General features: G+C 44.6%; 1 protein-coding gene and 1 pseudogene across 1 annotated transcript in view; one reads left to right on the top strand and one right to left on the bottom strand.

Moving 5' to 3' along the window:
• The window catches only part of LOC140478531 (anoctamin-7-like), a 97485-nt gene that overhangs the window by 20258 nt on the left and 51673 nt on the right, over window positions 1-25554 (bottom strand). Inside the window, exons 10-18 of the mRNA XM_072571790.1 lie at window positions 24220-24310; window positions 23094-23190; window positions 22475-22618; window positions 19409-19546; window positions 17384-17482; window positions 13379-13481; window positions 12358-12469; window positions 7161-7215; window positions 920-1017 (exon numbers count right to left, since the gene is read on the bottom strand). Coding sequence (XP_072427891.1) covers window positions 920-1017; window positions 7161-7215; window positions 12358-12469; window positions 13379-13481; window positions 17384-17482; window positions 19409-19546; window positions 22475-22618; window positions 23094-23190; window positions 24220-24310 — 937 coding nt within the window. The remainder of the gene's footprint in view (window positions 1-919; window positions 1018-7160; window positions 7216-12357; window positions 12470-13378; window positions 13482-17383; window positions 17483-19408; window positions 19547-22474; window positions 22619-23093; window positions 23191-24219; window positions 24311-25554) is intronic.
• LOC140478530 (protein mago nashi homolog pseudogene) lies at window positions 3413-3738 on the top strand (annotated as a pseudogene).

Raw genomic sequence — 25554 nt, 5'->3', positions numbered from 1 at the left:
AAGTTTTCATCAGGATGACAATGCACTTTGGCAAAGATGTTTCAAAGATGAATACGCATCAACAATGTAGCTCGGGTGCATGATCAATGGTCATTGATTCATTGAGGGTTCATGGTCACGAACGAGACACTACGTTTTGAAGCTTAAGTGTTTGGCACATTGGAAGGAACAAGATAATCGGTTGCTAAGGGCGAATTTCATTCTTCAATTCAAAGCATTGCTTTTGGAATGTGGTCAACCCATGCACAGAATAAAGTGGGAGTGTTGCAACAAACTTGTCCTGCAACCACCTTTTCTCCTCACTACTCTAGTTCGCAGATAAGAACATTAAAAACAAAATTGGCCAAGCAGTGGGACCATTCAGCCCGTGGAGTCCAACTGTCATTTGATTAGATCGTAGCTGATCTTCGAGTTCATCTTCATGTTCTCTGAACTCTTCCTATACCTTTTAAATCTTATGCTTTTAAAATGTAGAAATGATGCATCGGCGGGGTGGGGGGTAAGGTTTCTTAGGCCATTCAGCCCATCGAGTCTGCTCTGCCATTCAATCATAGCTGATAAGGTTCTCAACCCCATTCACCTTCTTTCTCCCCATAACCCTTGGTCCCCTTGACAATCTAAAACATATCAATCTCGGTCTTATATATACTCAATGATCTGGCCTCCACAGCCTGCTGTGGCAATGAATTCCATAGACTCTCTGGCTGAAGAAGTTTCTCCTTACATGGATCTAATTTGAGCTATCAAACACAGTTGAGGGGCTGAATCGCCTACACCTGATCCTGTCTCACTGTATCTACAACTTTAACTCCTGACCATTTGTACAAAGAAATGTAAACATTCACGGCCATCAAGACTCCTTCGCTATTTTGGGCTGAATAGGTATTGTTTAAAAATTCACATCGAATTGGATACTCACGGGATGACAAATTCCTGTGTATTGTTGATGATTTGCTTCCCAACCATGATGACTAACAGTTCCTGAGCTAATTCAATCAGGCAGCCACCGGCGCCACACTGCAAACACAAAACAGTGACTCATAATCTGTGGTAGATTAACCATCTTGTTCAAGCAGGTCGTGGAACGCATCTGGAGCTGATGGGGCTTCAATCTGGTCCAGAGATGGAGACACTACCACTGCATCTCGAAAGGCCCCAATAACCTGTATGCTTGACAGCCGATTGGGCAACCAGCAATGGCCGACAAACAATGCAGGGGACTGGCAGTGAAAATCCATAATGGGCTACCATTAAAGAAAGGTAGCTACCTTTAATCAGAGAGAGAGCCAACATGCCATTGTTAGAGGTACATATCTTCCTAATCCAGTTATGTTTGCTGAGGAGGTCACCAGTAACAGAGTTCATGGATGTTGTCTGAATGGACTTCCAGAAAGCATCTCATAAAGTTCCAAATGAAAGATACATCAAAATGTGATCTTTTAAAAAATATATTCATCCTTGGGATCTGAGTAGCACTGACCAGGCCAACATTTATTGCCTGTCCCGAGTTGCCCTCAAGAGGGTAGTGGCAAGCTGCCTTCTTGAACCGTAGCAGTCTATGGGGTATAAGGACACCCACAATGCCGTAAGGGAGGGAGTTCTAGGATTTTCACCCAGCAACACTAAAGGAACTAATTCCAAGTCAGGATGGTGAGTGGTTGGGAGGAGAACTTGAAGGTGGTGGTATTCCCATGTGTCTGCTGCCCCTGTCCTTCTGGATAGTTGAGGTCACTGTTTTGGAGGTTAAATGCAGTACGTAAGTTAAGAATCTACTTTTTAAAAAATTATTCTTTCACAGGAAGTTGGCATCGCTGGCTAGCCCAGAACATGTTGCCTATTAAGATATAAATGCATTGGAGGTAGTTCAGACAAGGTTTACCAACCAAATGCCTAGAATGAGAGGGCTGTCTTATGGCAAAAGGTTGGGTAGGCTAGACACTGGAGTGTAAAAGTGTGACTCAGTTGAAACATACAAGATTCTGAGGAGCCCTGGGTTACCTCCATTTAAACAGAGGAAATGCAAAAAAAAATTCTCTCACATGATCATGAGTCTTTGGAACTCTTCCTGGGAGCAGCCTTTAATATTTTTAAGGGAAGGGTGGGCAGATTGAAAGATTATCCAAGTAGGCGTGTAAGAACTCAGGAAGCCTGAGTTAGTTTATTGCACAGCAACAAAATGGAGTTGCTATTGTGGTGTACATAGGCTAGTCCCAGCCTGGGACAGACAGTTTTGTACGCCCATTCCTGGGTCTGCTTTGTTTTTTTTCATCATCCTGTTCCGAGATGTTATTACACTCCTTGAACCCAGGCCTCCTGTCTCAGAGGTAGGGACACTACCACCACACCACAAGAACTCCTGGGCCTACCTTTTGTTTTCTGTATATACCCAAAAGTGCTATCACACACAACTGAGTGACTTTTGCACCAGCAAAATCACCAGTTGGGTTTGCTTTTTAAAAAGTTTACCTGCTCAGAGATGTTATTAAAGCCTCAGGAGTAAGTGGGACTTGAACCTGGATCTCCTGGTCTAAGCATTATAAGAGCCCTCTTTGGGTCTGCTTTATTTTCTCCTTCTCTTTTTCCTCTATACTCCGAATTGTCATCACACAAAACTAAGTGACTTTCCCACCAGCAAAATCACTATGATATTTACTTTCTTTTTCCTTTTTAAACACTAACCAACACCAATAAAACACCCAGATAGCCAAATAAATGTTTATTCACAATGCCCATTATGGGCAACGCACACCATCAAAAGTGAAGGAAGAGAGGGAAGGGTCTGAATCAAAACGGAGTTGGAGGGGATGTCTGATTTATTTCATTTTCCAGTCTCAGAGATGTTATGACACACCTCTGGAATGGGTGGGACTTGAATCCAGGCCTCCAAAGCCCAGAGGTAGCAACACAACCTCTGTGTCACAAGGGTTATCAAGGTTTGCTGTTTAAAAAAGAAATTCCAGGGTCTGCTATACTTTCGAATCAACCTGTTGAGACACGTTATTATACATCACTGGAGGAGATGGGACTTGAACCTGTGCCTCTTGCTTCAGGAGAGGAAACACTATAACTGCACCGCAAGAGCACCTTCAGGGTAGAGGTATTTTTTAAAAACGTATTTTTCTAATCATCCTGTTCAGAGATGCTATTACATACCTCTGGAGCAGATGGGACTTGAAGCCAGGTCCTTCGGTTCAGGGGTAGGGACACTACCACTGCACCACAGAAGGCCCCTTTTAGGCTATCAAAGACTATTGGTCTGATGCAGGAGGCATGATGGGACCACGTCGAGCGGTTTCTACCTGTGCTATTATGTGGGGCACAAGGACAGGTTTGGTCACAAGTTACTGGTATTTGAGTTCACGCCAGGCAAAAACTAAGGTATGGCAACAACAGCAATTACAAAAATGATATTATGATTCAGAAGGAGACATACGTGCATAGAAGTGTCATGCAAGAACTAAAGCAAATCACAGAAGACAGGCAAATCACAAGGAAGATGATGCTTTGTGCCACCCCTCCCCCAACCCCCACGTGACCATGTGTGACAACAAGATCTAGAAATTGGAGTAGTGAACACTTTCATTTACAACATCTAAGACTGTGACTCCAATTGATGTTAATCCAAGTAATCCAAGGATTGAGAGGATCTGCAGGTTTTCTACGATCTGGTCCACCAGGATTTGAAAATGTCTCGTTGTCAGCCTTAGTGGGCTATACTTCAAGATCAAGCCTATCTAAGTATTTGGTTTCCACACCTGCTTGATAATGGAGTTGGGGATGGACTGGAGTGATTAAGACTCAGTGAATTGAAATGGACTAACCATGTGTTACAGCAGCTAACTTTATCTTATTTGGGGGGGGGGGGAGGATTTGGTATTTTTTTATGTGAATGTATAAACAACTTCATCTTGTTTACAAAATTTCCTTTCTATATTAAAACAAATGATGTCAAAATAAAAGAATAGAACATTACCTGGGTCTCTGGGTTTACAGTCCAGGGATAATACCATTAGGCTTTTGCCTCCCCGGGAAGATTTTTATTTAACCTAATTTTCTAATAAACCTGTTTAGCGATGTTATTACACACATTTAGCGCAGGTGGGACTTGAACTGGTCCTCCTGGTTCAGGGTAGAGATACCACCGGTGCACCACAGAGGGCTCTCACCGATATAAAGGTGAAGAGTTCCAGCTGGGCAGGCCATTGTCTGTTACCATGGGAACTCATGCTCAACGATCTCCACAGTGAGATTAATTTGTGAGTACCCAGGGGCTTTATAAGGGGTTATCACAAGAATGTGGATTTGAGGTGTCAAACAAATCAGTCAAGATCTTATTGAATATTCGATCTATTCGATCTGATAGGATTCGTAACCAACAGCATTTATTGCAGATATAATCTCCTTAAACTCTCCTTAAACTCCCACAAAGAGGATTTATGAGGGAAGAGCGGTAGATGTGATCTATATGGACTTCAGTAAGGCATTCGACAAGGTTCCCCATGGGTGACTGGTTAGATCTCACGGAATACTGGGAGAACTAGCCATTTGGATACGGAACTGGCTCAAAGGTAGAAAACAGAGGGTGGTGGTGGAGGGTTGTTTTTCAGACTGGAGGCCTGTGACCAGTGGAGTGCCACAAGGATCGGTGTTGGGTCCTCTACTTTTAGTCATTTATATAAATGATTTGGATACAAGCATAAGAAGTATAGTTAGTAAGTTTGCAGATGATACCAAAATTGGAGGTGTAGTGGACAATGAAGAAGGTTACCTCAGATTACAATGGGATATTGATCAGATGGGCCAATGGGCTGAGAAGTGGCAGATGGAGTTTAATTCAGATAAATGTGAGGTGCTGCATTTTGGGAAAGCAAATCTTAGCAGTACTTGTACACTTAATGGTAAGGTCCTAGGGAGTGTTGCTGAACAAAGAGACCTTGGAGTGCAGGTTCATAGCTCCTTGAAAGTGGAGTCACAGGTATATAGGATAGTGAAGGCGGCGTTTGGTATGCTTTCCTTTATTGGTCAGAGTATTGAGCACAGGAGATGAGAGGTCAAGTTGCAACTGTACAGGACATTGGTGAGGCCATTGTTGGAATATTGCGTGCAATTCTGGTCTCCTTCCTATCAGAAAGATGTTGTGAAACTTGAAAGGGTTCAGAAAAGATTTACAACGATGTTGCCAGGGCTGGAGGATTTGAGCTATAGAGAGAGGCTGAACAGGCTGGGGCTATTTTCATTGGAGCATCGGAGGCTGAGGGGTGACCTTATTGAGGTTTACAAAATTATGAGGGGCATGGATAAATAAACAAAGTCTTTTCCCTGGAGTGGGGGAGTCCAGAACAAGAGGATTAGGGTGAGAGGGGAAAGATATAAAAGAGGTCTAAGGGGCAACTTTTTCATGCAGAGGATGGTATGGGTTTGGAATGAGCTGCCAGAGGAAGTGGTGGAGGCTGGTACAATTGCAACATTTAAGAGGCATTTGGATGGGTATATGAATAGGAAGGGTTTGGAGGGATATGGGCCGGGTGCTGGCAGATGGGACTAGATTGGGTTGGGATATCTGGTCAGCATGGACAGGTTGGACCGAAGGGTCTGTTTCCAGATGTTTTAGGATAGAAGGAGATGGTGATGAATTGCTCCTCCAATTATGGCCTGGTTGTCTACTTGTGCTTGCTGCTAAGGTGGGAGGGAGGTGACCTGTGAACAGAGCACCAACAGGCAGTTAGGAAAGTAAGCGATAGCAGGGAGGAAAGGCCACCTTTAGCCAAGGATGGGATCAGGAGCTTCCATCTCAATCCGGGCTTTCCATCCGCCAGTTCAGAGTGGGGGCACCCATCAAGGGTGGGCAGATATGGGGATGAATGGGAGGAGGTGACTCCAAACTGATTGCAGTGGGAGGGAGAAGGGGACTGCAAAATGACTGTGTTTGGAGGCGAACAGACTGTAAGGGGGGAGAGGAAAGCTGCAATGGAGTGAAAATAGTTTTAAATCTGTCAATAAAGGAATACTCAGCTTAAAGTCACCGAGGTAATGAATTACTTGCAAATGAAAATAGAATCTCTAGTTTAGGGCTCTAGTTTAAGTTCAATATTTAGAAAAAAATGTAGTGGATCTGATTGTAATGACATTGTGTCAATTATTAACATAATTCGGAGATTGAGATCTGAGATGCAGTAAAAAGAGTCTTAATTGTCCGGTTAAAATATTCCAATTTTAGCTGTGATCTTACACATCTGTGGACAGTGTGTTTAAGGTGATGGCTTTTTTAGGATAGAAGAGAGTTACAATTACTTATTAAAATTTTTTTGTTGCTAACTGATGCCTGTTGTCTTGTATCAGTTTAAATACCATGGAATTGTAGAAATTACTTCTTGCCTTCTGTGTTGTGGCATTCAGTTTAATGGAGAGTTATTTATTATTGATGAATTCTTCTAATTCTGTTTTGGTTCAATAGCCTGTATGTCATCTCAAATACAAAAAAGGTATTGTGACCGCGTGATTATATAACCTATTAAATGAGTTAGTGAGTTTGAAAAGGTATTTTGCAAAATATGAAAAAGTAGCCCTCGAAAATAAAATGACCCCTGAAAGGAATCCGTGCATGACCATGAGAGGTAAGGCCCAAGAAAGGCTAACTAGCTGGAAATTCTAGGATGGTCTCAGAATTTACCTCACATTGCACCTTGCCCAATGGGAGGATGTTAATGGATGGATATAACAGGAGCACCCAGGTTAGGGTTGGCTGGTACATCCTGGTCTGGCTTGGTCTGGTATTGCTGTGACCCCAGCACCCCCGCAGCCTCCAACATCATCCCAACTCCACACACACACACACACACACACACACACACACACACACAAACACACACACACACAAACACACACACACACAAACACACACACACACACACACACACACACACACACAAACACACACACACACACAAACACACACACACACACACACACACACACACACACACACACACACACACACAAACACACACACACACAAACACACACACACACAAACACACACACACACAAACACACACACACACAAACACACACACACACACGTCACTGCCTTCTCCACCTCCTGAAATCTGAACATGTTCTGTGATTAGGTTCTGCGAAGTATTTGTAAATCTGATACCTACAGACTCGTTTCTGACTCCAAGCAGCGAGCCATAGTGTTCAGGATAACCAACAAACCTAAGAAACACAACAGAGTGGAAATAGGTTCAGCATTCACACCATGCAAAGACTTAAGCAAATCAAACAGATTCTGGGAGTGCTCCCAACTGAGAATCCCAAGATTTTAAATGATGTGGTACAGTTGCAAAAGGACTTCCTGATTTTTTTTACCACCTCTCCATTTGAACCAAAATACTAACATATAAACCCCTCCCTAGATGTTGCAATAAGGCGAAACAAACATCACTGGTAGACTGAGAGAGAGCAGAGGAAATGGGATCAAATGCAGGGGCATGGGAACCTAGACTGTAGCTTTAGGGTGCAGGACCTGGAGTGTAGGGAGGTTAGGAATTTGGCATCAATCTTAAAGGAGGGTGCCTGTAAACAGAAGAGTGGCTTGAAGTGTGTATACTTTAATGCCAGAAGTATACGAAATAAGGTAGGTGAACTTGCAGCGTGGGTTGGTACCTGGGACTTCGATGTTGTGGCTATTACGGAGACATGGCTAGATCAGGGACAGGATTGGCTGTTGCAGGTTCCCGGGTTTAAATGTTTTAGTAGGGTCAGAGGTGGGGGTAAAAGAGGGGGGGGTGTGGCTTTGCTTGTCAAAGATAGTATTACAGCGGTGGAAAGGAAGATGGACGAAGATTTGCCATCTGAGGTAGTTTGGGTTGAGGTTAGGAATAGGAGAGGTGATGTCACCCTGTTAGGAGTCTTTTACAGGCCTCCTAATAGTCCTAGAATCATTGAAGAAAGGATTGTGAAGATGATTCAGGAGAAGAGTGACAGTAATAGGGTGATTGTTATGGGAGACTTTAACTTTCCTGATATTGATTGGGAAAGCTATAGCTCCAGTTCGTTAGATGGATCAGTGTTTGTGCAATGTGTGCAGGAGAGTTTCCTGACACAATATGTAGATAAGCCAACAAGAGGTGAGGCCATACTGGATTTGGTTCTGGGTAATGAACCAGGCCAGGTATTAGAACTAGAGGTAGGTGAGCACTTTGGGGACAGTGACCACAATTCGGTGATTTTTAGTCTAGTGATGGAGAGGGATAAGTGTGTACTACAGGGCAAGAGTTATAGCTGGGGGCAGGGAAAGTATGATGCGTTGAGGCATGACTTAGGATGTGTGGATTGGAAAAGTAGATTCCAAGGCAAGAGCGTAATTGATATGTGGAACTTGTTCAAGGAGCAACTATTGAGTGTCCTTGATAAGTATGTACCTATCAGACAGGGAGGAAAGGGTCGTGTGAGGGAGCCGTGGTTTAATAAGGAATTGGAATCCCTTGTTAAATGGAAGAGGGCGGCCTTTGTAAAGATGAGGCGTGAAGGTTCAATAGGGGCGATTGAGAGTTATAAGGTAGCCCGGAAGGACCTGAAGAGAGAGCTAAGAGCAGCAAGGAGGGGACATGAAAGGTCCTTAGCTGGTAGGATTAGGGAAAACCCTAAGGCTTTCTATAGGTATGTTAGGAATAAAAGAATGACTAGGGTGGGAATAGGTCCAATCAAGGATAGTAATGGGAAGTTGCGTGTGGAGGCTGAAGAGATTGGGGAGACACTGAATGAATACTTTTCGTCAGTATTCACTCAGGAACAGGACATTGTTGTCGATGTGAATACTGAGGCACGAATAAGTAGAATGGATGGCTTTGAGATATGTAGAGAAGAGGTGTTGGAAATTCTGGCAAGGGTGAAAATAGATAAGTCCCCTGGGCCTGATGGCATTTATCCTAGGATTCTCTGGGAAGCAAGGGAGGAGATTGCAGAGCCATTGGCCTTGATTTTTGTGTCCTCTTTGTCTATAGGAGTAGTGCCAGAGGACTGGAGGCTAGCAAACGTGGTTCCCTTGTTCAAGAAGGGGAGTAGGGATAATCCTAGTAACTATAGGCCAGTGAGTCTCACTTCTGTTGTGGGCAAAGTCTTAGAGAGAATTGTAAGGGATAGGATTTATGCACATCTGGATAAGAATAATGTGATCAAGGATAGTCAGCATGGTTTTGTGAAGGGCAGGTCGTGCCTCACAAACCTTATTGAATTCTTTGAGAAGGTGACTAAGGAGGTAGATGAGGGGAAAGCGGTAGATGTGGTATATATGGATTTTAGTAAGGCGTTTGATAAGGGCCCCCATGGTAGGCTACTGCAGAAAATACAGAGATATGGCATTGAGGGTGAGTTGGAGGTTTGGATTAGGAATTGGCTGGCTGGAAGAAGACAGAGGGTAGTAGTTGATGGCAAAGGTTCATCTTGGAGTGCCGTCACTAGCGGTGTTCCGCAAGGATCTGTTTTGGGACCATTGCTGTTTGTCATTTTTATAAATGACCTGGTGGAAGGGTTAGAAGGTTGGGTGAGCAAGTTTGCGGATGATACGAAAGTCGGAGGAGTTGTAGACAGTGAGGAAGGATGTGGCAGGTTACAGCGGGATATAGAGAAGCTGCAGAGCTGGGCAGAAAGGTGGCAAATGGAGTTCAATGTAGCTAAGTGTGAAGTGATTCCCTTTGGTAAGAGTAATAAAGAGATGGGGTACTGGGCTAATGGTCGGATACTTGGTAGTGTGGAAGAGCAGAGGGATCTTGGTGTCCATGTACACAGATCTCTGAAAGTTGCCACCCAGGTAAATAGTGCAGTGAAGAAGGCATATAGCGTACTGGCTTTTATTGGTAGAGGAATTGAGTTCCGGCATCCTGAGGTCATGCTGCAGTTGTATAAGACTCTGGTGCGGCCGCATCTGGAATATTGTGTGCAGTTTTGGTCGCCATACTATAGGAAGGATGTGGAGGCACTGGAACGAGTGCAGAGGAAGTTTACCAGGAGGTTGCCTGGTATGGTAGGAAGATCCTATGAGGAAAGGCTGAGGCACTTGGGGTTGTTTTCATTGGAGAAAAGAAGGTTTAGGGGTGACTTGATAGAGGTGTACAAGATGACTAGGGGGTTAGATAGGGTTGACAGTGAGAACCTTTTTCCACGTATGGAATCAGCTATTACAAGGGGGCATAGCTTTAAATTAAGGGGGGGTAGATATAGGACTGATGTTAAGGGTAGGTTCTTCACTCAGTGAGTCGTAAGTTCATGGAATGCCCTGCCAGTAGCAGTAGTGGACTCTCCCTCTTTATGGGTATTTAAGCGGGCATTGGATAGGTATATGGAGGATAATGGCTTAGTGTAGGTTAGGTGTGCTTTGATCGGCGCAACATCGAGGGCCGAAGGGCCTGTACTGCGCTGTAATGTTCTATGTTCTATGAAATATGCACTGGAACATAGGACTGGTGTGGGATTGGCTCCTTTGAGCTTGCGGCGCTATTCTAATCTTGTCTGATCTGGTTTTAGTGCCAATCCTACTTTCTATCAGTCCCATGTCTGAACAAGAGTCACTGGAGTCATTTTTCTCACATGGGTCCTGTCTTGCTTCTCCTTAAATGCATTCCTGAAAAGCAATCTGCTCTGCTCCTGAAAAAAGTTGTGGTCATTGTCTTCAATACTTATTCGAGAAACCTGTACTGAGGTTTTGAGGTATTGAGGTAGCGTTTGATTCTTTTAAGAGGACAACATTTTGTTTCTACCAGGGACCCTACTGGGATGGGGTGCAATGCACCGCTGTTCTTAAATGTACCAGACGACAGGTCTATTCTGAAGCAATTTGTTCCCCCCACCCCAGGCTAGAAAGGGCCACTCTTTACTGTTACCCAGTAACAACAAGCTAGTCTCAGATTCTGCTTCCCACAGTTGAATAACAGTTAGGGGGTTGACTATCAGTTGAAAATACAGACATATTGTCAGTAGAGGGTACCACCAACAAACCTAAGAAACACAACAGAGTGGAAATAGGTTCAGCATTCACACCATGCAAAGACTTAAGCAAATCAAACAGATTCTGGGAGTGATCCCAACTGAGAATCCCAAGATTTTAAATGATGTGGTACAGTTGCAAAAGGACTTCCTGATTTTTTTTACCACCTCTCCATTTGAACCAAAATACTAACATATAAACCTCTTCCTAGATGTTGCAATAAGGCGAAACAAAAGAGCAGTCTGACCCCACTCTGTCAATGTATCACACCCAGGGAAGAGCAGACTGACCCCAATCTGTCAATGTTACCAACCCAGGGAAAGGTTGCCTGAACCCACTCAGTCCAACAAACTTACACACCAATGGCAGACTGAAGCCACTCTGACAAAGTAATTCACCCAGCGAATAGAGTACTGACCCCACTCTGTCAAGGCAACTCACCCAGCGAATAACAGACTGACCCCACTCTGTCAATGTAACCCACCCAGGGAAGAACAGACTGACCCCTGGGTTGGAAAAGGACCTCTCATCAGGCATTCAGGCAAGATGCCAGAAAGCAATGAGCACCCCACAACTACGATCATCCAGAAACTTTATTGTAGTGAGAGTCAGATTCTTGGAATCAATTTCGAACCACTGAGTCATAGAAATGTAAGCCATAGGAACACACTCTTCAATCCAACTCATTCATGCTGACCACATTTCCCAAACTAAACTGGCCCCATTTGCCTGCATTTGGCCCATATCCCTCTAAGCCTTTCCTACCCATATACCAAATGTCTTTTAAACATTGTAATTGTACCTGCATCTACCACTTTCTCTGCAGTTCATTCTATACACACACCACCCTCTATATGAAAAAGTTACCCTAATCCCTTAGGTCCCTTTTATATCTTTCCCCTCTCACCTTGAACCTATGCCCTCTCGTTTTAGATTCCTGGGGAAAAGAACTTAGCTATTCACCCTATCCATGCCCCTCATGACTTTATAAGCCTCTAGAAGGTCACCCCTCAGTCTCTGATGCTCCAGGAAAACAGCTCCCCTATTGAGTCTCTCTCTATAGCTCAAACCCTCCAACCCCAGCAACATCCTTGTACATTTTTTCTGAACCTTTTCAAGTTTCACAACATCCTTCCTACAGAAGGGAGGCCAGAATTGAATGCATTATTGCAAAAGTGTCCTGTATAGCCACAAGATGACCTCCCAACTCGTATACTCAATGCACTGAGTCAGAATCCCAGAACCATATCCCTGGAAGAACTGGAAATGTATCCCAGCAACGTTCAGAACCATGCCCGTCAGACTCGGCCTGTTTGCAAGGGCAGAACTCAAGAAAACACCCATTTGTTTTGAAGAGAGGAAACTCTGCTCACCGGCCTTTGAAGAAAGCAATGTAAATTGGCGAGGAATAGAAGTTGATGAACTGGAAAACAAACACCTTAAAGGTAAAGGCATCTTCATATTTGGACTGGGTCCTGTGCATTTCTGGAACAGACAGATACAACATTGTTCATCCTTTCAGCAAGAAACTGATCATTCTCAAACATCATCTCCATTACATCTAGCTTCCCTGAGGGGTTAGGAAGGGCAGCCCTGTGGGGTCATAGTGACCATTACATTGTCCTTTGATCTGGGTAAAACGTTTCTTCCAAGAATTGTTCCTGATAGCACATGGAGCTTACTTGGGGATTCAATGGGTTTGATCCTCCATACTTGTCAACTCAACTCTGTTGGAGTTGGTTAAGAAAGGACAGAGGGTTGTTTGTTTGTAGAAGTAAGGATTCGGCAGGATGATGGCCTTGGTGAGGCCCATCCTTGGAAAAGGAAACAAAAACAGACATTGCTGAAGAAATGCAGAAGGTCTGGCGGCATGTGTGGAGAGGAATCAGAGTTAACATTTCAGGTCCGGTGACACTTCTTCAGAAAAGGAGTCTGGGTATGATTCACATTCTTTTGCTCGTCAGAACAGTGGGAAAATCAGACTTCCACTCCAGTTTTCTTCATCATCCAGTAGCCCTGCTCCATCACCAGTTCGCTGAGGGGGTGGTCTTTAATGCAGAGAAGTCTAAGGTGATTCATTTTGGCACAAGGGATAGTGAGAGGCAATGTAGGCTTAACTACACAATTCTAAAGAGCATTCAGGAACTGAGGACCCTGACAATTTGTGTGGGGCAATCGAACTGAGAATTAAACTCTGAGTAGGCTTCATTTAGCACACTCAATTCAATTCTCGGCACCAGACCCCAGGAAAGATATAGAGGGTATCAAGACTGATATGCAACAAGACCACCAAGAGATCTGGGCACATAGGGTGGATTGACAAACTATGATAATCTGATTGACCTGGATAATCTAAATTCCAGATCATTAGGATGTGTAACATCGTGAGCTTACCCCATCTCGTGAGGAGATGAGCCAGTGATGTATACACTCGGGCCAACAGGAGGATGACCAGTAGGTTAACCACAGATCCTGTTATACTGGCAATTCTTGATGCCTGGAAATAAAGAATAATGTACAATAAATATTTCAGAAAGGTATAGACTAAACAGTTACTATTCAATCTGCAATAAGATATATATCCAAATTCAAGAATACATTGATTTAAAATATAGGAAGTTATGATTTGAAAATATATGAACGCCAAATCCTTCCCCAAAATGGTCCTTCTCTTCATCTGATTAGTTTTGTCCCACATTGACCCCTGACCCAGACTCCCTCACAGTGATTGGTCCCTGACCCTGACTTGGTCCTTGATTTTCAATAAAAACTGAAGTAAGAAACAAAAACTGAAACTGCTGGAAAAGCTCCGCAGGTCTCACAGCATCTGTGGAGAGAAATCAGAATTAACGTTTCAGGTCCAGTGACCATTCCTCAGAACTCCACTGGACCCAAAATTTTCTGTTATTGGTCCTTGATCCTGACTCCTCCACCATGATTGACCCTTGACTACAGAGGACATGGTGGCTCAGTGGCTAGCACTGCTGCCTCATAGTACCTGGGACCTGTGTTTGATTCCAGCCTCGGGCAACTGTCTGTGTAGAGTTTGCATGTTCTCCCCGTGTCTGCGTGGGTTTCCTCTCACAATCCAAAGATATGTAGGTTAGGTGAATTAGCTATGCTAAATTGCCTGTAGTGTTCAGGGATGTGTAGGTTAGGTGCATTAGTCAGGGGTAAATAATGAGTAATGAGTCTGGGTTGGAGACTCTTTGGAGGGTCAGTGTAGACTTGCTGGGCGAAGGGCCTATTTCCACACTGCTGCCTCACACTGCTAGGGACCCGGGTTCGATTCACACTTTGGGTGACTGTCTGTGTGGAGTTTGCACATTCTCCCCATGTCTGCGTGGGTTTCCTCCGGGTGCTCCGGTCTCCTCCCACAATCCAAAAATGCGCAGGTTAGGTATATTAGCCATGCTAAATTGCCCATAGTGTTAGGTATGTTAGTCAGGGGTAAATGGGTCTGGGTGGGTTGCTCTTCGGAGGGTCGATGTGGAATTGTTGGGCCGAAGGGCCTGTTTCCACACTGTAGGGAATCTAATCTAATCTAAAAAAATGTATTTGGCCCTTGACTCCGGCTCCTCCACACCAATTGGCCCTTGACTCTGACTCCTCCACAGTGATTGGTTCTTGACCCAGACTCTCCAACACTGATTGGTCCTTGACCCTGATACCTCCACCCTGATTGGTCCAAGATCCTGCCTCGCCCACCTTAATGGGCTCTTAACTCTGTCTCGGCCTGATTGATCCTACCTCCTCCATACCCTGGCCAGCTCTATCCTGCTAAGTCAATGTAAGAATATATGTTATGGTAATGATTCTTTGAGTATTCTCAAAGCTATGCTGGACAGTTGGAGCTGTCACCATTCAGCTGAGGGGTATGAATTGTAATGCAGAACAATCTAGAATGATTCATCTTGGCAAAAGGGATGGTGAGAGGCAAAATAGGCTTAACAGCCTAAAAACCTGAGAGCTAAAGACCATTCAGGACAATAGGAACCCTGCAATTTGTGTGCATGGAGCTTAAAAGAGGGCAGAACATATTGAAAGCGTAACTAGTAATGCCCATGGGATATTGGGACTCATAAGCAGAGGTACTGAATACTAAAGCCAGGAAGTTCTGCTGAATCATTTAGAAAACTGCTAAGGCTACAATTCTGGTCACCACACTTTAGGATGAGGATCATTGGGAGGGTGCAGAGGAGATTTGTCAGAAAGATTCCAGGAGATTTAGCCAAAAGGTCAGCTAGGCAAAGCTTCGAAAAAAGGATTGAGGAGAGATTTGACCAAGTTGGATGAGCTGATGGTGCAAATGCAATGGGACACAAGGTTGGGTAGCATGGTAGCTCATTGGTTAGCACTGCTGCCTCACAGGGCCAGAGATCCAGGTTCAATCCCAGCCTTGGGTAATTGCCTGTGAGTTTGCTCCCATAGTCCAAAGATGTGCAGGTTAGGTGGATTGACCACACTAAATTGTCCATAGTGTCCAGGAATGTGTAGGTTAGGTCGGTTAGCCATGGGAAATGCAGGATTACAGGGATTAGGTGGATGGTATACTTCCACACTGTTGGGAATCTATGGTTTTGTGCAAACATAGAGCAGGGGCTAGGGCTAGGGGAATGTGAGGAAGAATATTCCTGCAGTGAGTGGCAATGACCTGGAATGTGTTGCCCACAGAGGTGGTGAAAGCGTAGACAAGAATCATTTCAAAAGCAAATTGAGTAAAGGTGAGTGGCAAGCAACTAGGATGGACCAAATGAGAGTGACTGGAGTTGCTCTGGCGAAAGTCAACATGGACTCATTAGGCCAAATTGCCTGCTGCTATGTCATAACAACTTTACAACTGCATGACACCGTGACATTAAACTAAGGTTCCCATTTTCCCGCTCAAGAGGATGTAAAAGAAGACCAGCGCTACGGGAAGGATATTATTAAATTGAAGAGGGTGCAGAAAAGATTTACAAGGACATCACCGGGACTATAGTGTTTGAGTTATAAGGAGATGCTGGATAAACTGGGACTTTTTTCTGTGGGGTGTAGGAGGCCAGGGAGGGTGACCTTATAGAGGTTTATAAAATTTATAAAATACCTTTCAAGAACTGTAACAAACACTACATTGGACAAACAAGCATAAACCTAGCCACCAGTATACATGAACATCAACGAGCCACAAACCTACATGACCCACTCTCACTAGTATCCTTACACACAGATAAGGAAGGACACCACTTCGACTGGGACAACACATCTATCCTTAGACAAGCCAAACAGAGACACGCATGAGAATTCCTAGAAGCATAGCATTCCAACCGGAACTCTATCAACAAACACATTGACTTGGATCCCATTTACCACCCCCTGAGAGAAAGAACAGGAAATGACATCACCAACCCAAGAAACCTAAATACATAAATAGAAAGTGGGCCATGCCACCAGTGCTTCATTCGGAGGCTCACTGAAGATGTTACCTAGTATGGTGATGAAACGTCTGAAATTTAACCTTCCAGCTCAATGAGCAAACCTATGTCCAAGAGGTTTGTAAAATCATGAGGGGCATGGATAAGGTGATTAGCAAAGGTCTTTTCCCCAGGGTGGGGCATAGGTTTAAGGTGAGAGGGGAAAGATTTAAAAGGGACCTAAGGGGCAACATTTTCACACAGAAGGTGGTGCATACATGGGATGAAGTGGTAGATGCAGGTAAAGTTACAACATTTAAAAGACATTTGGACAGGTACATGGATAAGAAAGGTTTAGAGGGATATGGGCCAAATGCAGGCAAATGGGACTAGTTTAGTTTGGGAAATGTGGTCGGCATGGACAAATGGACCAAAAGGTCTGTTTCCATGCTGTAGGACTCTATAACTCAATGACATCTCATTGGTTAAAATGTAACCCTCAACCAACACCCAAGAACAAATCTGATGACTATCTCATGGCTACATAGCTTGATGGGAGAAATTGGCCATTACGTGAAGCAGTGTCCTTACATTTGGAAGGCACTTTAATGACTGTCTAGTGCTTTCAGGTAGTCACAGGGACCTCTCCTTGAGTTCTCTGCCTCTAGGCAGGTCTGACCCACAGCAGCATGACACCCAGCAGAGGGCCAGGGTAAAGGGTCAAAAGGTGTGGTGCTGGAAAAGCACAGCAGGTCAGGCAGCATCCGAGGAGCAGGAAAATCGAGCAAAAGCCCTTCATCAGAGTCTAATCTAGACTCTGATCTCCAGCATCTGCAGTCCTCCCTTTTGCCTGCTTTACAAACACGCCTTACCAAGGCTTAAACCCTGGGGTTTCAGGCTCAGAGGCAGGGACACTGTGTCACAAGATCTCCATTCAGAGACGTCACAGAAATACACATTCTTTGATTATTTTTTGAATGCGGTCGTCCAGAAGTCGTGCACTCACAGTTGCCAAAACGATGCTATTTCCTGTCTCATAAATTAAGATTTTCATGATGGTGCGGTACAGTATGACAGAAATCAGGAAAATCACAACCACTGCAGCCTGCAAAACAAACAAATCACAAATCAATGAATGCAACACAACTACTGGTTAGTGATACCTAGACCCTGTTAGTTAATAACACAGGCGCAGTGTTTGAATTGCACTCTGTAAGAGCTGGCAGTCCCTTTCTACTCCTTGCTTTATTGCCTGCTTCATTCAGTCATTGTCTTGGCAGGTTTTAGTCAATGGTGGTTTGCTCTTGCCTTCCATTCTCAGGGTCAGGGTGATGAGGTACCTCCCATGTCTACCTTGATCTGAATGGGAAATGAACCTATGCTGCAGATCTAACCAACTGAGCTAATTACATACACCAACGTACTGCTAATCTGAAAACCAAAAGAAATGTGGACGCTGTAAGTCAGAAACAAAAACAGGAGTTGCTGGAAAAGCTCGGCAGGTCGGGCAGCATCCGTGAAGATCCTATTCTGAGGGTCACTGGACCCAAAATGTTTTTTATTCTTATTTGAGTGCCCATTAGCCAATAAACTATTTGCTGTACATAGAAGATGCATTTTGTTGAAACATTTAATTTCGCACTGATCAGGAAAACCTGTAAGAAAACCAATTCATGGCACACCAACGTTCATAACTTCAAGCGAGGAGAGTGGTGATTGATTGGCTGATTGGGATTTTGATTGGTAGAGGTGAATGCATCAGTCAGATATGACAGACAGCTTTCAAAGGAAACGTCATCAATTTGAGGGGAGGTAGTGGGCACAGCTCTTGGAACCAAATGCTCCCCCTCCAGAAATACCAGGCTGTGAATAGAGGGGCAAACAGTCGGGTCAAACAGCCCTTCAATCACCAATCAATGACCACTTTGGAGAAGACAAACTGTCATCCTTACTTGGTCTGACCTGCATGTAACTCCATACCCACAGCAATGTGTTTGACTCTTATCTGTCCTCTGGGCAAATGGGGAAGGCCAATAAAAGCTGGCCCAGCCAGCAAAGCCCTCATCCCACGAATCAGTTAAAAAAAATTCAGTCCTGATTCTTTTTCAAATATTTTCTAATCAACTTAGAGTCATAGTGTCAAAGAGATGTACAGCACAAAAATAGACCCTTCGGTCCAATTCATCCATGCCAATCAGATATCCCAACCCAATCTAGTCCCACCTGCCAGCACCGGCCTGTATCCCTCCAAACCCTTCCTATTCATATACCCATCCAGATGTCTCTTAAATGTTGCAATTGCACCAGCCTCCACCACTTCCTCTGGCAGCTCATTCCATACACATACCACCCTCTGCATGAAAAAGTTGACCCTTAGGTCTCTTTTATATCTTTCCCCTCTCACCCTAAACCTATGCCCTCTTATTCTGGACTCCCCCACCCCAGGGAAAAGACTTTGCCTATTTACCCCATCCATGCCCCTCATGATTTTATAAACCTCTATAAGGTCACCCCTCAGCCTCTGATGCTCCAGGGAAAACAGCCCCAGCCTATTCAACCTCTCCCTATAGCTCAAATCCTCCAACCCTGGCAACATCCTTGTAGACCCTTTCTGAACGTGTTCAAGTTTCACAATATCTTTCTGATAGGAAGGAGACCAGAATTGCACACAATATTCCAACAGTGACAAGTGGAGCAGGTGGGACTGGAACCCAGATCTCCCGAATCAGAAGGGACACTACCAGATCCTTTTGTTTAATAGTCTTTTAAGTATTAAATAAAGAAACAAACTAATTAAGTAATTGATTACTCCTTAAAGGGACATAAATGACAAAAAAGGAAACAAAGTAAAGTTGAAGGTAAAATTACATATCTGGGCCAGGTGATGCACTGAAACACCCTGAGGTACCCACTAGTCACAACAAGTCTCAAGCGTAACATTGGAAATAGTGTGCTCCACCTCCAAGGGCACACCAGTTGTTATTGGGAAGTCAAAGGAGGTGTGCCTTATTTATCGAGTGCCCTTTCATACCAGGAGCAGGATCACCATGGAACTGGTGACCATTCGCTTCAGCCTGTCCTTCTCTGGGAAGTATGGCTCCTCTGACCCCGTGATTGGATTCCTCGTCGTCATGGGAGCTACAACCGTGAACTCAGGCCGAGGGCGTTCCTGAAAATGAAAACGTCAAAATGGATCAACCCCGTTGGAATGGCATGACGTTAGGAAAGCGGGTGAAGGCAGTCACAAGTAATCACGCGATGGATGCATTAGCACGAAATTGTCAACTGTGCGCCTCGGGGTCGCGGGCGATAAGTAAAGATCTGTGGAAGGAAATCAAGGCCTTTTCAGATGTGAGTTCTAAGTGTTACAGTACGCCCACAAATCTCAAGAACAGACCAAACAGGACTCAATAAAGATCATGTGCAGAAAAGGAAATGACAGTATTTTGAGCAGTCGGTCAGATTTGAAAAGCTACACAGATCTCTTCCAGAGGGCAAACAGTAGGTCAGGAGCTGGACCCAGGGGTACTTGGGACGCTGGCTGTCACAGAGCAGCTGCTGACGAGCCGCAATGGGAGGTGAGAGGATAGGATGAGGCAGCATGAGCCTAACATTCACAGCTAGGCAGCAGATCCCATTGCAGGTGCTAACGGCATTAAGATCCACACACCGCCTCAGTCACTGATAGCCCAGAGTTCAATTTACATTTACAGTCCTGAAACTAGTTCAATATAATGGTTTAAGCACAAACCAGTATCCGATGGAAATAATCTGCAGGCCAGGCTGTATCTGTGGAGAGAGACAGAAAGAGAAAGAATGAGAGAGACAGAGAGAGAGAATGACAGAGACAGTGAGACAGTGGGGCACAGAGAGGGAGAGAGAGACAGATAGTGACAGAGACAGACAGAAACAGAGAGAGAGAGAGAGAGAGCAAGACAGAGAGAGAGAGACAGACAGAGAAACAGAATGAGAGATACAGAGAGAGAGACATACACACAGAGACACAGAGACAGATGGGAGATAGAGAAAGAAAAGGAGAGAGAGAGAGAGAAGAAAAGGAGAGAGAGAGATAGTGGCAAAGTAAGAGAGACAGACAGACAAAAAGAGAGAGGGAGGGAGAGACAGAGAAAGGCTGACTTAGCAGTTGGAAAACCCCTGTTTTCATTGGAATTTTGGCGAACAGGTGGACACCCGGGTTGACTGTCAGAGTAAGCCTCACCATGTGTTCCTCTGATCAGGCAGTTTGGGGGGCAGCCGTGGGCCCTTTCTGCAATATCAAGGCCCCATTCCCTTCCCTTAGGGTACATGGTGCACCCCACATGAGCTGTTTGCCAAGCCGGGTCAGCTACCACATTCGCCAGAAACACCCTGAGGACTGAGCTGCTGCTGCTGATGAGAGGCCAGTGATGGTGACTAGGCCCAAGGTCTTCGCTATGTGTGTTTTTTGTTGGAGTGGGAATTTCTGGGAGTTACAGCGAGACTGGAAGTGGGGGAAGGGCAGGAGTCTGGCAGCTAACAGCCCCCTTCATCCCCATCCCCAGTCCCAGTCCTTCACAAATTAGTGCAGGCCAATGAACAAGCACCAAATGTCCCCTGCCCAAACTGTCTTACCAGTAGGCCGGGCTGCCTGCTTTGTCCAATCAGGAGTTGAGATCTTAGCAGACCATGGAGGAATGGTCCCTTTGGTCATCCTGAACTAGCCATTAATTGACTAGTTAAGGACCTTAGTTAGCAGCAGCAGGCCCAGAACCAAATTCCAGCAGAGGGGGGTAGAATAAGGGGGTAGGCTGGCTTTTCTGGGACACCAGCAACCCTTCTAATAAAAGTCACCTTCCCATCTCAGACTCACTGCCTCTTGGACCAGACGTTTGGACAAAAATGTTTCAGGTTGACAGTTTTTCATTGAAATAAAGGCAAACGTTCAATTTGTGGCGGGATCCTGTGGCAAACACTTGATAGCAGACACTTACACAACCCATTTTTGAAAGACCTCATATCTCAATAATATCATTCATAACCTCAGGACGTCCCAAAGAGCCTGTGGGTTACATTGCAGTTGTAACCAACTGACACACAGTCAGCTTCCACAAACAGCAACATGATTCAATAATATGCTTTAACAAAATTGACTGCAGGGATAATTACAAATGTTAGAAAGGGGGAGCAATGGCTTAATGGTCATCATAGAATCCTGACAGTGTGGAAACAGGCCATTCGGCCCAACAAGTCCACACTTACCCTATGAAGAGTAACCCACCCAGACCCATTCCCCAACCCTATTATCTACATTTCTCCTGACTAATGCATGTAACCTACACATCCCTGAACACTACGGGCAATTTAGCAACTCACCTGACCTGCACATCTTGGGACTGTGGGAGGAAACTGGAGCACCCGGTGGGAACCCACGCAGACACGGGGAGAATGTGCAAACTCCACACAGACGGTCACCTGAGGCTGGAATTGAACCCGGGTCCCTGGCGCTGTGAGACGGCAGTGGCAACCACTGAGCCACCGTGATGCCATAAATTATCACTGAACTGCTAATCCAGAGACCCAGGTAATGTTCTGGGGACGCAGGTTTAAATCCGATTGCAGCAGACGGTGGAATGTGAATGCAATAAAAATCATCAGAAGGCGACTGCCACATGGTCTGACCCACATGTGACTCCACACCCACAGCAACGTGATTGACTCTTAATTGCGCTCTGGGCAATTAGGGTCGGGCAATAAATGCTGACCTAGCCAGTGATGCCCTCATCCCATGAATGAATTTAAATAAATGTTAACAGCAAAAGGTAGAGAGTTTCCTTGCTTTTCTTTAGAAGAGTGCAATGGGACCTCTTACAAAACACCTGGAGGGCTGGTGGGCCTTAGTTTGACATCTTCTTCAACAGACAGCACCTCTGACACTGCCACACTCCTGCAGTACTCCCAGTAACATGACAGCCTCCACACTACCGCTGGATTTATCAGGCCAGCTGAAGTGTCTCTGGAGTGGGATTGGAACCCGTAGCCTCGGTTTGTGGGGACGCTATAGGAGCCGGGGTATCCTGGTAAGGTCCTGCCTGTTTTGTTTGTTCAAAATGTCTCTTACCTCAGTTTCCTCAAAGTCCAAGCAGTCCCATCTGTGGGCCATGATTGCACGCTTTCTCTTCCAGTACTCGAGAAAGCTCACCGCCCAGAGCGACATGAAGATACTGAAGAACACCGTTCCCCCATTGTCAAAGAGCTGGCTCACCTGAAGACCAGGGAGACAGAAACATGGCCAGCAATGTAGATATATTTACAAATACGTAAACCCCCTACCCTGGTGTCTACGTGATTAAGGGGTGATCAATCTGAAGGATTTGAGATGGATGAGAAAAACCAGACCCTGGACAGGCCACAAATTTTCCAGGGTTGATCCCAGCCAGGCTGGATTCCTCACCTGAGCTGGGCTTGAGCAGATGAATTAGAAACTAGTTTTAGTGACATTGGACCAGGGAGGACCAGAGGAGACATTTCCATGCCTGATCACCAGCCAATCATATCTGCTCACTCACAATGACTCTTCTCCAACAGCTTATGCCGATGACCCCCCTACCTTTGAACCCCCTGACTGGTGGGAGAATCGGGTTAACGTACTGTCACAGGAGTATTCTACTGCAGAAGTGCACTGTGGTGCAGTCACTCAAACACCCCCCAGGGCTCAGTCAATGAAGAAATGGGTTTACCTTGAAGAGCGAGCAGATACTGGAGAGTTTCCAAGTTTTACACTTTGTACAAAGCGGGCACATACTGTAATTATTTCCTTGTTCGCAGATTTCCTTTCTGGGTAAAGACAGAGAGGAACAGAAATTATAACCATGGGGACTGTGTCCATGTCATCAGCCACATGCGCTGTCCTCCCAAACCACAGGCTGAGTCCTTCCTCCAGAACCAGACTTGTTGTTTTATTCTCATCATCTTTCCAATTCAGACAAGATTGTAAACCACATTCAGGCTGTAGTTTTGTTCAGTATGACCACATTCATACAGTAGTAGTGTAATCACAGTCCGTGGTGTTGGACAGTGTGGTCATAGTCAGTCTGTAGTTCTATAAAGTATAACTGCATTCAGACTGTACTGCTATACAGTGTGACCACAGTCAGACTGTAGTTCCATACAGTGTGACCACATTAAGTCTGCAGTTCTGTACAATGTAATCAAATTCGGGCTGTAGTTCTCATCAATGTGCAGGTAGTTCTGGGATAACATGTGTTTCAGTAGCGCAATTTGGCTGTAACATCACTGAAGAATTAGGGAATGGTGTTTTCGAGAATGCTTACCTCTGTTGGTAATAGCGCAATTCCAGTGGAGATGGGTTTGTGTGCTTCATTCTGCACGAGCACCAATGTCAGGCTGCCGACAGAGCAGCTTCCTGTGAGAGGTACTGTATTTTCTTCTACTTTTTAAATATACTGTGTTAAATTTACTTTTGTTAATAAACATGATTTCAACCTTCATTCGTTCTGTGCTATATTTTGTGTTAGATGTTTGGGTGATTTTTGGGTGATGATGTGTGATATTCTTTGCTGGTCTGCTCCCAGCCCCACTTTTCCCATTATTTCTATTAAGCGATTTCCTATTAAATGAGTTCTAGGAGAACTGCTTGTCACCACATTCAGACTGTAGTTCTGAACAGTGTGATCATATTCATACTGTAACCCTGCACAGTGGAAGCATATTCTGACTGTACTGAATGACAATGTTCAGAGTGCATCAATATACAGATGTGACTATAATTGAACTGTAGCACATAGCGTTGTGACTACATTTGGACTGTTAAATCCCTCACTCATTGTTTGGCATAAAACTCACGCAGGAATGTCACTCAGCACCAGGTTAATTCCAACAATGAAGACCACAGTTCCCACAATTGCTGCTGGTAACAGCCACCCTGTGTAAAATCCTGAAAAAAATAACAAGTTAACATCAATTACTGAACATCCAGCCAATTGATGCATTCAAGCTGAGAGTCAGTCCTGGCTAGTGTACTGCAGTTAGTGGGGTAGGTACAGAAAGTAGGAGGAGCTCTGATCACGGACACTGAAGGGATGAGGATAATGTCCAACTACATAGGACACAGAAACAGGCCATTCAGCCCAACAAGAACACTCGAGCCTCCTCCTGCCCCATGTAAATCTACTATCATAGCCTTCTATTCCCTTCATCCTCACTTGTCTGTCCAGTTTCTCTTCAAAGAATCATTACTAATTCACTTCAAACATTCTCTATGTTGACAAGATTCTGACCCCAGTGAATGGAAAGGAGTTTCTTATGAATTCCCTTCTGGGAATGTTATTTTGATCTCCTCTGTTCCTCATAAGAGGAAATGTTCTCTCTGTCCCCACTCTTGAAACCTCCCATCATTTCCTCAATCAGGTAACCCTTCATGGTTGTATTTTTTAAAAATGATCCAGTCTGTCAACCCTTTCTGATGTTTAAATGTGCACGTTTCAGCTATTATCCTTGTCAGTCTTTCCATATCGTTGCTGTAAGAGATCATATCCAATAGTGGTATGTAGCTAGAGACATCCCCTGCTAAGACCAACATTAACCACATGGAGGCGGTCTTGCATAGCTTGGGAAGGATGAATAAGGCACTGAGACCCAGTTTGCTGTCCCAATTTGAGTTATGGGTTTATATGTCAAAGGGCAATGGTTAGAAAAGCTTTACTGCACGCTCCACAGGGATATCGCTGCTGCAGGCAGTTAGGAATCAGGATGTGATAGGTCATGGAAAGGCGCGTGCAGAGAATTTGTTTGCAGAGTAACCAGTCAGCGATGAGCTCCTACAAGTAGGGTCGCACCTGTTGCTTTGTGGATTAATAAAGTGTTTTCACCTAATGTTTGTTTCATGTTATCTATTTTCACTGTTATCTTTTCCAAAATGTCATCTCGTATTATTGATTCTGTTTAAGCAAGTTTTAGAAATTTGTGCATCCACGGGACTGTTTGAAAACTGTGAGCCAGTGAATAAGATCAAGCCCCAGATTCTGTGACTCGCACATGAATTCATGCAACAACCTTGCAAAGACACACAATATCACACCGTGTGAAGCTAAATAAATATAGTAACAGGCATTTCCTGAAGTACAGACCCTGTGGAATGTGTAGATCCATTGTTCAAGGCAGTATCATCATGTTCTCCTT

The sequence above is a fragment of the Chiloscyllium punctatum genome, chromosome 6 (assembly GCF_047496795.1).
Source record: "Chiloscyllium punctatum isolate Juve2018m chromosome 6, sChiPun1.3, whole genome shotgun sequence".
Taxonomy (NCBI): domain Eukaryota; kingdom Metazoa; phylum Chordata; class Chondrichthyes; order Orectolobiformes; family Hemiscylliidae; genus Chiloscyllium; species Chiloscyllium punctatum.
This window is presented reverse-complemented; position numbering and strand designations above follow the sequence as displayed.